This window comes from Crassostrea angulata, unplaced genomic scaffold, assembly GCF_025612915.1.
Source record: "Crassostrea angulata isolate pt1a10 unplaced genomic scaffold, ASM2561291v2 HiC_scaffold_55, whole genome shotgun sequence".
NCBI classification, from domain to species: Eukaryota; Metazoa; Mollusca; class Bivalvia; order Ostreida; family Ostreidae; genus Magallana; species Magallana angulata.
In genome coordinates this window covers 22,708-36,152 of record NW_026441610.1, presented here as the reverse complement: position 1 = coordinate 36,152, position 13,445 = coordinate 22,708, and the positions used below count along the sequence as shown (strand labels likewise).

General features: G+C 32.5%; 1 protein-coding gene across 1 annotated transcript; it reads right to left on the bottom strand.

The window, feature by feature from the left end:
- Positions 1-4,469: 4,469 nt before the first annotated feature.
- LOC128168812 (uncharacterized) lies at positions 4,470-6,501 on the bottom strand. The gene has a single exon (XM_052834979.1). The coding sequence runs from the start codon at positions 5,930-5,932 to the stop codon at positions 5,000-5,002; it is 933 nt and encodes a 310-aa protein (XP_052690939.1). The 5' UTR covers positions 5,933-6,501; the 3' UTR covers positions 4,470-4,999.
- Positions 6,502-13,445: the final 6,944 nt, after the last annotated feature.

The window sequence follows — 13,445 nt, the reverse complement described above, 5'->3', positions numbered from 1 at the left end:
TTCTCATTTTCGCCAGGCTAGCTTAGCCTCTTAGTGGGCTCTTTTGAGAGTCGACTTGGCGTTGTCATGGCCTCATACTCACATATTTTGAAGGACTTAATATGGGAAACAGGGTGAGAGCAAGCCCCTTGAAAGATATCACATTTTAACCGTATTAACGAAATGTCCCTTTTTTGCTAGGCTACTTTAGCATCTCACTGGTCGTGTAAACCCAATTCCTTTTGAGGATCGACTGGGCGTTGCCATTGCCTCATTCTCACCAAATATGAAGGCGAAAATGAGGGATACAGGGTGTTGGCCAACCCCATGAAATATATCCCATTGTAACTGTATTATACAAAAAGTCTCCAGGCTAACTAAGCCTCTTACTGGTCGTGTTCATTATGTCAATAATAATGTTAGGTCAGCAAGTAATAAGTTTAGCTATAAAACTGTTATCAATTAAAAAGGAAAGTTTATATGAAATTTTGAATTAACTTATAATAGCATCAAAATGTTTACGGTAATTTGAATAGCAAACCGACCACAATATTCTATTCGTTATTCGAATGGTGAATAGCGGAAAGCGAATAGAACTCCAACTTCTGAATTCTCAATTTACTAAAATGAAAAAAAACCCAGATGATCTGTTTTGAAACGCCCCTTCTACCGCTTCAGGTTTCAATACACAACAAAAAATAGAAAATTTACAGCGATTTGCATTGCAAACAAGATTAGGTAACCTGGATGATAACGTTAAAAATTAGTGCAAGATATTCCGAGTAAGTACGAATGGAGAAAAGATGTAATCATTTCCCATTTTGAATCTCCGTAGGATGTTTGTTAATGCTCATGTGAAATTCTCCGGGTATAAACAGATGATGTATCAATGTAAAATTTCTTGAATTTTTTCCCTTTTATCGATTTTAATTGTACTTCATTGAGAGGTGTGTTTATTTTAATAAAAGATCATCAAAAAATGACGGAAGCGATAACTTCAGAAAGAATATAAATATTATTAAACTGCTGGGAAAGTCATGTTAATCTTCTTGTCATGTACAAAAAAAAAACCCCAGTTGAAATTCTTCAGTTTATCCATCTATGAATGAAAATTATAACTTTTTGTTAAAGAAATGGGGTTATTTGGACTAAAAAAAAATTTAGAAAAGAATTGCATGTGTCATCTTTAAGAGAATAAGATTTATGATCCAGTGTTTACCAGTGAAACCCCCGCTCTGATGTGAATATATAAAACAAGCAAAGTCGACATTTAACAGGAATTTGGCATCGATTTTTTTCATAAATGAACACAACCATACAGCATGCCTAAACAAAGGATGTGTTAAAATTTCAAGCGTTTGCGATAAATAGTGGTTGAGGAAAATGAGAATAATAGACTTTAAGAAGTAGAAGACCTGAAATTTCGACCGCAGTCTTCCAAAATTTATTTTCTTCTGCCACTTGAATCATCAGGCCCGGGGCCATAAAAGTTAGACGAGCTAAGTTTTGATCTCAGTCTCCCTTTTGCATTATTTATTCCTTTTGTAGATGTGAGATTTGGGATCAAATGTTAGCTCGTATAATTTTAATGGTCCCGGGGCCAGAACTGTAAAATAATTCTACAGAAAATCTATTAAGTTGGACACATTTGTGTATGCCTGTTAATGAGTCTATTTAAGTGTGGTTGCTGTGTGGAATGGCAGAGGTGAAGATTTTGGGATAATGTTATGGGTATACAATAATGATTAATAGGCAGAATATTTATATTCCGGAATCTGCCGCCAACTATACTGAAACTTGATCTTGTGGGGGCTACATGTATCTTCACATCAAAAAAGTAATTGTTATTCGTTGCTAAGGTTACCTTTACAAAAAAGTTTTTACCTTGACATTGTGAAGTTTCTGAAAATGATAAAAATATCAGGGAGTTTTAAACAAGGTAAAAGTCAGTTTTACAAATAAATCGATCATGATATCAACTTATGGTCTTGTCAATTTGACATTAGCCACTTCTTTATGAATGAACATTTTTCATTATCAAAAGATGAGTAAGATACACTATGTATCTTTAGATAATAAAAATATAATTTCTCAGTGTCAATTAAACTTTTATTTCTCTTTCTTTTGCAGAACAAGAGCAGTACTTGACAAAAACTTTATCCTTATTTCAATATTTATTTATTTACAAACTGGACAATACAATTGGTGATGGAGGCAGACCTATACACACAGAAAGTTGTTGCTCTGGTCGCTTCCAATAATGGAATCAGGCTCGGAATCCTTGCTCCATCTTCAGATACTTATGTTCCTGGAATTTAGTACTACTCCAAAAAAAGTGAATTTATCAATGACCCTGTTCATTTTGTCCTCAAATTTTCACTGTGAAATATGAGATATTGATATTACATATAGATGTACATTTAAATTTCATATTTCCTCCAGATTTATCAATGACAAAGTCAATTCATGTTCAATGCCATTTTATATTGCTGGGTTATTTTATTTTTCAGCAATTTGTGTGCTTATATTATCATCTCTAGTTGTGATGTCTATTTAAGCTGAATATGCCATTGTGAAAGTCAGTAGAATTCTTTTTCCACACTTGCATGTAAGATTTTTTCTTTTTGATTTTTTTTTCATAATAAACTTAATATTTGACCATGTAACTGTATAAGAAAAGGGAATCAATAAAGATATATGAAATTACTAATGTGTATGCTATTCTTATTTTTCACAATATGATTGTACTCTTTTATAAACTATTCATTAATTTAAGTATGAGGAAGATATTTAATGTAGAGTTCAAATCTAATGTGAAAGGAGGGGAGGGGGGGGGGGGTATTATTTGGTCTTTTACATGTAAGATACAAGATATTTTCTTTACCAATCAAGGCCTCAAAAGGCATTTTCACGCACGCACGCACGCACATATATATTTAATATTTATCTATTATTTAACAAATAAATTATATATATATAAATAAATATACAAATAACAAGGTTACTTTGTAACTACTCTTGGACCACAGATATACCACAGTCAGGTGTCCAAATGAATTTCAATGATCATAAGACAATACAGATAGGTTACGCTTCAACTATTTATACAATGTATTTATACGTTTAATCGGCTTTTATAAATTGTAATATATTTATAAATTAGAAAAAAACATGCATTTTCATGATGACAGATTAATTTTCAAAGTTGCATATTATATTTCAGTGATGCAAGGGTTTGTCTCAATTTGTGTCATCTGATGTTGTCATCAACTGCATTAATGAATCTACGTTTATTCAATATTTATTATTTATTCATGATTATTTATAATGCATGTAATGATTTATTAAAATAATTCAGTAAGCAATGATAAGTACAAGAAAAAAGTTGAATTATATCTTGTATCATATTACTAAAAATCTTACAGGACACTCAAATGCATCTTACGATTTTGGAAGAAATGTATCAAAATCAGAAATACCGGAGAAGAATTTATAGACTTCGATTTTTTAAATGAATGAAGTGTAAATTGTGTCACATTTATAATAATAATTGTAAAAGCAAGGTAATTCGGTGTGGCTTTTTACCTTTAATTGAAAGTTTAATTTTGTCAAAGCGTTTTCGAAAATATTGTTAAGCTCAACCACTAGTTAACAAAATTTTAAATCTTTTGAAAATATTACACTAGCCAAGAAAATCAGCAGCTGATTATTGATTCGCTGAAATAAGTTTCTGTGCAGACATTCTTCTAGATTTCAGAGAAGTTTTCAATATTTTATGGTATTAGAATGGAAAAGTAATGTTTTCTAAGCATTCTTCATTTGTGTCGCCCAATATTAAGCTAGTCTTATTACCAAAGCAGAATTACATGATAAAAGTCTTTTTTCTACGACTTCTTTTGACGTTTCATTATTTACTTGCCTATATATATAGTTGATGTATTTCAGTACATGGCCCTAAAAATGTTTTTTATTTATGTGAAAACAATGATCCGTGCAGCTCTCGTGAGGCAAAGAAAGACGTCGGTACGATTGAATTGCAAGTGATCATGGACTCGAATGTGAATGTTAGTACGGTGCCTACTGGCATAGCAAGCTGCGAGTGTAAACACGTCTTTAAACAAATTTGTACGTGAAACCTACGACACACATCAACAGTTCGTTTGTTTTACGTTGCACTCTCAATGACTTCAACACAATTTTAACGCTACAATCAGCCATGGGAGCCACGACTGGAAAAAACGCGTAGTGTACGCAGGATCACCAAACACGTACGACCAGTTGTGACTGAGGCTGTAAAAGTAACATATAAACCAAGTCAGACTGTTTAAATAACACACACACACGCACGCACGCGCGCGTGCGTGCGTGCGTGCGTGCGTGCGTGCGTGCGTGCGTGCGTGCGTGCGTGCGTGTGTGTGTGTGTGTGTGTGTGTGTGTGTGTGTGTGTGTGTGTGTGTGTGTGTGCGTGTGTGTGTGTGCGTGTGTGCGTGTGTGTGTGCAAAACACAATTTTATATGTAACGTTTTCAGATGAGGGACAAGCAAAACTGACCCCTATAAAAATAAATTGTAAAATCATGTTACATATATATATATATCTATATATCAATAGAAAGATAAAATCGTGACCATTTTAATTATATAAGAATAATGCACATGTAACTTTATGCTCGAATTTATCTGGCACTCAAAACATGCGGAAAATAGACAAAATGATGCCTCCAAATGCAGTACACCCATGCATTTTAGGCTCCCCCTAAAAGCAGAATGCAACCAAATCAGCCATTTAAATTTCTGTACATTTTCTGGAGCAAGTCCTTAGGCATCGTTTTATAGTATTTTCAGGGTACATTTGCCAACTTTTTAAAGAGCTATATTACCCACTAAAAAATCATTAAATTCTGCACGGATGTTTTTAGAGTTACCCTCCTTTTACGTATACCGCATAAAAATAGCAAGACAATCCCTACCCATCATGTTTGTTTCAAGAGAAAACCCTTTCTGGATTTATCCTATCTGTTTTATGCGCAATACTGTATTTTCTTTACTGCGCATAGGCTTAACTCAGCCACAAAAAGATTGTCTTGGCTATCAACACATACACTCACTGGTCGAAGCAAGCCACAATTGTCTATGTAACGGAGTAACTTTCCCTCCTGATCCAGGATGTGGATACGATTATTAAAGTCTGCTATCAGGATCCGACTTTGACTGTCTGTTGTGACGCCTACTGGTTTAAAGGGTTTCGAAGGAGAGGGAAAACCATTGTAGATAAACAGGAGTTCCCCGACCTGATTAACCACCACTACATATTGAGCTCTACTATCAACTACACAGATATCTAGGTTCCTGTTCTCTATGATGCATTTAATGTATGGACCAGATGAAAAGAGAGCCTGTCCTTTGTAATTGTATTGAATACTTTGTTTCGCTGTGAAGTCACAGTAGCGTACAATTTTTGTTTGTTTATTATCATCACTGACCGTAGCAACCAGGAGATCACCAGAGGAGGTACTACAGACGCAGACAGGTCTCCAACCTTGTAATCTGATCACTGTCTGTATTTGTGTATTCTTCACAGTGTTTACAGTTTTATCATCTTCATCAGTATATACTAGATCACCACTCTGTGTCACTGTTATGTCCGCTTGCCAGTTCCCCGACTTCGTTTTGATTGACTTCACTAGTACCCCCTGCAGATTGTATAGTCTCATAATACTTCCACTATAACCACATGTCCAAATTTGTTCATCACTCAGACATAGTACCCTGCATAGTATATGTTCATATTCGGTTTTTATACCTGTGATGATCCGAGGTACATCAATGAGAGGTCTGTCCAGATGGGTTGACTCGGCCTTGAGAGAGTCTCTTGCGTTGCCATGTTCTTCTATTATGGTAGATGATGTTGATAAAAAACCAATTTGTTGATGAATATTTTCTTTGTTAATCATGGGAGGAGTGAAACTTGGTAAGGAAAATATTGGTTTAGGAGGCAACTTTCTGAACTCAGCATTCCTGGATTTGTAAGCAGAGATGAGGCTGGCATCATTTGATTTCAGTAAATTATTCAGGTCAGCAATGATGTCAGTGATTTCAGAAATGGTGTGTGTGATTTCGTTTTCCCACTTATCTAGGACAGTAAAGTGTTTGGAGTCTATTTCATCAAGACCTGATTTCAGTTTGCTGATAGCGATGTCTATTTCTCTGTGCAAGTTTTCTCCATGTTTGTCGATAGCCGTTATCAATTTCTGGGATTTTCCATATAGTTCAGCTTTCTTATTTAGAGTGTAAGTTGCAATATCTTGATATTTAGGATAAATTGATTTTTTTAGTTCTTCCAAATCTTTCCGTAAGTTAACTTTTTTTATACCAAGTGCATGCACACATTTATGCTTTTCCGCACAATTTTCACATAAACTTTTATCGCAAATGTTACAGTCTATATGTAAAGGAGGTACCAGGGTCCAACATAGATGACACCGTGTTATTCTCTTGAGACTGTGCTGAGGAACAGGGTCCATGGAATAAACAAAAGCTAAAAAAATATAAATATTTAATAAATTTTGTAATCAAAACTTAAATTGATATAGGCAGGCATTTTTGGTAAAAATATATTGGAGGTAAATATATACGGAGTGAGCAAAGTCACTTAAATTTACAAAAAAAAAAAAAAAAAAAAATCACTAAGTGTGTTTTAGTTAAATAATATTACTTTGTATGCTAAAAGTGAACTTTATATAACCATTATATCAGAGTATATCAAACATTCTGTAACAGTTATTGTCGATATCAATACCGCGGCCATTATTCATCAATATGCCATGAACCTTATCAGTAAATTATTATATCAGAAATACTTGTTATAGCACTAAGGATAGAAGCTAGAATAACTTCAGAAGGTAAAAACAAACAGTCACGTCAATTTCATGTCTTAGTTTTTAGCCAACATAATATTAATGTACACTGCATCAACTGTTTCTTTCCAAAAGCTCTATTTGGCTGTTACAAGGACCTTCCCAACACTTTCAACTGCGAATCTTCACATTAGGGTAGTCAATCCATAACTAGCATATTACATATCAAATAGATTGTAAGTTTGATTACTAAAATCTTGGTGTGATTTTAAGGAGTTTATTATATAATAAAGATTCAGTTTTGAAATCTTTAAAAGAAATAATGTTGATAAACTTATTATATAATGAAGTTAACATTGAAGTCTATGGGAAAAATGCATTTTTGAATATATTTCTTTAGTACAGATAATTTTCTCACATTTCTCTTGGTAAAAAGTGATTTTTAAAAGATTTCCCTAAAGGGCAGACAACTCTTTAAAAAAGTTTTAAGTGCAAAAAACTCATTTAATTGACTACATACATGTACATACACCCGAGTTCAGTTTATGTCAGCCTAATAATAGCTTTAAATGATGTATTTAATGTAGTATAGATCACTCAAAATTGTAAATTCGCGTTGGTTATGGATGGACTACCTTAAATAAATAACTTCTGGAGTAAGTAAAAATAACCGAATTATTGTAAATGTACATTAATACGTTAGATAAAAAATGACTATGCCATCTTAGATGGGAATTTAAGTTTGACATCACCATGATCATTTTGTTTATTCCGAGATGTTACTTAGATTGTTAAAGGTTTTGATCAATCAATAAACTTCATATGTATTTAGAATTGGATAGAGTAAATTTCACTCATGTCAGTTTTGATAGAGCTTTGATTTACAATCTAAGTAAGAAGTAGAATGAGTCATACATAGTGAATGCAAATATAAACAAGTGAAGTGTATTACATGTAAATATCCAACGAAAAAAACACACTTCTACGTGTACAATTTATTCCAATCGGTAGCCTTTGATCGAAACACATGGTGTACACTGAACCACCGTCTGATTGAACAAGACCGTCATTTTTTATAAGAAAAACGATCAGCAGACAATCGTGGCCGCTGTTGTTTTAATAGAAATACTTTTTTTTTGTTTGTGCTGATGTTAAAGAATAACGCCTCTGCTTTTCTATTTCAGAACACCATTACTCAAACTCGATTTTATTCTGGAACGTTCACGAAATTTCGAACTTTATTCAATAAATAAGAAACAATTTTGATTTGAGAAAAGACAATGTTCGAACAGTTGAAAACAGTTTAGTGTCGCTCGGTTACATGTTTTTATATTGATTGGTCAATTTAGTAAAACTGTTTTAAACTTAAGCTATTCAAAAACAAAAGAAAAAACGCTTATTCAAAAGCTTAAAAAGTCATAATACATGTACATGTATATACCTTCAAGTTGTCATTTTATAAGCGAATATCTTTTTTTGTTAATGATCAGCTGGTCAATTTTTAGTAGGAAAAGTAAAAAAAAAATTTAAATGATGAACACCATTAGGCAGGATGTCCGCTACTCTACAATCGTCGATGACAGCGACTGTCTCTATGACATCTTCAATGGAGTCCTTAGTCTAACCAGATATCTCTCCTTGTACATGAAATGGTACGTCTATATACATATATAGACAAGTATGACAAAAACGCAGTAACAAGTTTGAAGGACTTTATGTTATTGTTATATATTTAAATACAATTTAAAAGTGGTTTTTTTTTTTTAAAAGTTTAACAATAATTGAATTTATGTTTCAGCTTTGAAAAAAATGATTCAACTTTGAATCAATGTATAGGTTCCAACGCTGAAACTCAAACCATACACATGTATTAACGCTGAAAACTTTTTTTTAACATTTTGGGAATTGGTCTTTTTAAAATGTTCAATGTCATTTCACAATTTTTCTACCAAATTGCAAAACCATTTTTACTTTGAATCAACGTTGATTTTAGATGTTTACGTTGTTATAACGTTGCATACAACGTTTCGTACTTCAAGTGCTATAAAAAGATATAACAGTACCCCGGGATTTATAAGTACACATGTATGAATGATGTAATGATTTGATCTGCAATGCGTTCATTTTTTTTTATTAACATTGCTACTAAAATCATATTGTTCATTAGCCTTTTGTATACACTGAAAGAGGAAAGGTTCAGCATTTTAAATCTCCTTAGAGCGTGTTATGGTTATATTGTAGGATAAACTTTTATTACACAAACACCTAAATGGAGGAAAATATTTATCCCCGTTTTTATTTCTGCCTCTTTCGCTCTAGTAATCATCGGGCAATTTTTAGACTTGATAAATTGTTTTAAGATAGAGTTATCTATTTTTAACGAATGATTCTGTACAAATTTCAGACGGGGCGAAACCGCTTACAAGATAGGAAAATAAACTCGGGGCGAAAACACTCTGTTTTCAGTATTACATTTTTACCAAAGACGAATAGGGCCACTTAAAAAAATAGATCTAGTTATTACGAGTTAATTATCATGTTATTACGAGAAAAAAGCTCGTAATAACGAGAAAAGATCTCGCTATAACGAGTTATTTATCTCGTTATTACAAAAAAAATCTCCTTATTACGAGTTAATTATCTTGTTATTACAAGAAAGGATCTCGTTATAACGAGTTAATTATCTCGTTATTACAAAAAAAGATCTCGTAATTACGATTTGGTTATCTCGTTATTACAAGAAAAGATCTCGTTATTACGAGAATAGATCTATTTAAAATGGCGCGTTTTAGCGTGCCATTCTCTTTATGTAAAGTAATTCGCTTTATGTAAAGTGTATGAATTACTGCAATGTCTTTTATTATACACATACACATGATCATCGTTTAAAAGCGTACACAAAATTTGATATAAAAGCGGACCAAGCAGTTTTATAGGAATTTCGGAAGAAGGAGCAAAGCAGATTGATTCATAAATTAATTGAACTATTTATTAATATGAAGGATACATGTTATTTGTTTTCAGACTCCAAAATGTTCATATAAAAAAAATCAATTATTTTCAATATACATATAGGATGTATATGAAGATATGAAACGCGATTCTGTAACAGATAGAATTGAGATTTTATGACTTGGACTACCTGTTAATTACTTCGGAGAGGGATAATAATATATAAGATGAAAAGAAGAATAACATGAAGTTCTTTTCACTTATTTATATAAGATAAAATGTCAAATCCGATCACTTTATGTAAAAACAAATAATGGTAGTTGTTATTTAGATATTAATTAAAATTCAATTAACTTTTCTGGAAAGAAAAAGACAGATTAAACGGGTGGACCAGTCAACTTTGAGGTCTTTTCAGAAATGCAACATGCTATTAAGATCTTTTCTCCTAATACGAGATAATTAACTCGTAATAACGAGATCTTTTCTCGTAATAACGAATAAATTAATTCGTAATTACGAGATCTTTTGTCGTTATAATGAGATTTGTTCACATAATAACGAGATAATTAACTCGTAATAACGAGATCTTCTCTCGTAATAACGAGAAAATTAACTCGTAATAACGAGATCTTTTATAGGAATAACGAGATAAAAATATTATTTATGTGGCCCTATTCGTCTTTCGTACTTTTTCGAAGTACGGCGCAAGTAAGATCGTTGTAATTAACAGGAAGAGAATTTCAAATATCGTCTGAAATATCTTACCGTGCATGGTGTCTTTATAGTTTTAAAATGACAGTTTTGCAGGCGTTTTTATAATACAAAGCAACAATGAGGATCAATATCAGCTGTGCAAGGGCATAATGCAATCGATGCATTTTTACAAAAGCATAGTGCAAAGAGTGTACGCCGCTCTCAAGTTACAGGATGCAGTCGATGCGTCTTACTTAATACTGTCGGAGGCAGTGTAAATAGCAAGACATGAACAAATGCTCCACTAGAAATACTCTTCAAATGAATGGTAGAACCGAGGAATTGTTTTCATGTTCCCAGATGTGTTAATAATATGCATATACAAATGTATATCATTAAATTTATGACTTCATAGTATGTGAAAGCAAAACAAAGCAATGTCAGATTGGGCATTCGAAAAAAAAAAATACAATATTACTGATTGTGTCATATTGCCTCGAATGCCCCCGCAGGTGAACAAAAATTAAAATGCCAAAAGCGTAATATTTGTTTGATTGTTATGAGTTATAAGCCCCTGAAATTACTCATTTTCTTTTAAGATCATGAGACATAACACAAGAACCAAGTTCAGACTTGACCTGTATTTTCTAATAAATAAATCTTCCATGAAATATCAATTTACATATGCGTCACTTCACAAGTTGGAGACCGGAAACTACGAGTTTCCAATCTTTTCCTAAGTTCAAGAGGCATAACTCTGTCAAAAATCATCGGACCAGAACAAAATTCATACTTGATCTACATATTCTGGTAAATAACCTACATATGTTATATCAGATTGATATATGATCCATTCAAAAGTTAAAGAGCGAAAACTGAAAATTTCTCATTTTTTTCAAGTGGCAAAACTCTGTCAAAATCCATTGCAGCGGAATTAATTTCAAACTAATCGTGAATATTCATTAGATACATTCATATTGAGTTGAGCTGAATGTATTCATTAATTGTTTTTTTTAAAGTTCAAGAGGCACTAGATGAAACCCCGCGCAAGCGCGGGAATTAACACCTACACCCTACACATGCATTAAATATTAAGATACATTGCTTAATATGTTGAACCATATATTTTTGTCATTTTTGTATGTATACTTTGTCCGAATTGTTTGCTTAATTGCTTTCATAGCTAATGTTTTAAAATTGAAAGAAAAAGAAACAATTTCATGGCTTGATATATAGAAAAGCGGACAGGGATGAAAAATCTAAACTGAGATCGATAATATATACATTATGTATGTGACCTTAATTCTGTCTGTTGCAGCTGACTGACAAAATATATTTTTTACTTTATATTAAACTAGTGAGTGAATATTTAGTTCAGCTCTCTCTAATTTCGGTTTTTAAGGTCAAATTCCGTATAATTTGTATTACTTAAATTCACCCCCATTAAACTTCACCATTTGATGCATTTATCGTTTATCACCTAGAACAAAATCTGTTCACTGTTTACAAATTAATGTCCAACGCTTACTACCAATCTGTCGTGGTATAAAAATATATAAAACGCTAGTGTATGCACATCTATTTACATATTTTTAACTTAAGTTGTCAGATTCAAAGTATCTGCCCAATGTTTAATTCGTCCTACACTTTCCGGCATGAAGTTATTTAGTCAACCCGTTTCTGGTCACCGTTCTTACCATCAAAACTAAATTCGCATCAAATTGTTCCAGTTTTTCTTTTTTTTAACTTTTTGTATTTATCGAACTCCGGCCGATCCAACGTGTCAGCCTGCTACATATGATGAACACGTCCTACACTTTACGTTAATTAGTCGAACCGCGTTAACGGTTACCCCGTTCTGGAAAGTTCTATCCCATTCTCTCGAGAGGGATCATGCTTCGCAAGCGAATTAGTAACAAAACTAAAATTGCTTATTCAAGAAACGAATTGGCTTATTTTAAAAATTTAACATTTGTCAAATCTTAATTTATATGTATATTCTAAATAAGTTCCCTCTAAATGTATTTACTCTTTGCGTAATCATTCAATAATATTTCATTTTAAACATATATTTTGATGCAAACTACTCATGGCTTGAATCCGCCAAAGCGGGTCCACCACGTCACTCTCATTTTTTGTTAATTTCACAATAATTACGTTTTAGGTAAAATCCAATTACAGCTTACGGACATTATCTCTCACGTGTAGGAATACTTAAGCTGTAAGCAGTTACTCTGGTTCAGGCATTTTGTTTGTTTGTTTGTTTGTTTGTTTGTTTGTTTGTTTTTTTGTTTGTAGCAAAAAGTCTTAATTTATAAGTATAGATAATGCTGTCAAAAATCATCTGACAGGAACCACATTCGAAATCAGCCTGTATATTCATAACATACATGTACATCTATATATCAAATTTGAGTTGAATGTTTGCAACAGTTGTTAAGATATTGATAGGAAAGTGAATGATGACGTAATGAACGAAGGACGTAAGGATGGTATGACAAAATGACGGAACGGGTTAACACTACATGTATATGCCCGAGCTATTTAATGGCGGGTGCATAAAACAAATGTCGTCCCCTACGCTCTATCGAGATAACTTGTGATGACACACATAATGGGTGGTATTCACTAAGTCAACATTGGAAATGATCAAATGGTTTATAAAGATTAAGAATACATAATTATAAATTATTAAGAAAACAAAATATATGAATCAAACTACCGATGTCTTTTAAATAACTAGATGCAAACAATCACTTTTGCATATTATTTCATTGAATGTGATGATAATTACTATAAAAATATTCTTTAATATTACTCTATCTGATGTTCGTTGTTCATTTTAATCTGATAACTATAATGTATAAGATGAACATAATAACTATTGTAACCAAACATATTGCACGTAAGACATACAATGTATAAGGCAAAACTTGTACAAAATGTTATATGTTACCTTAAAACC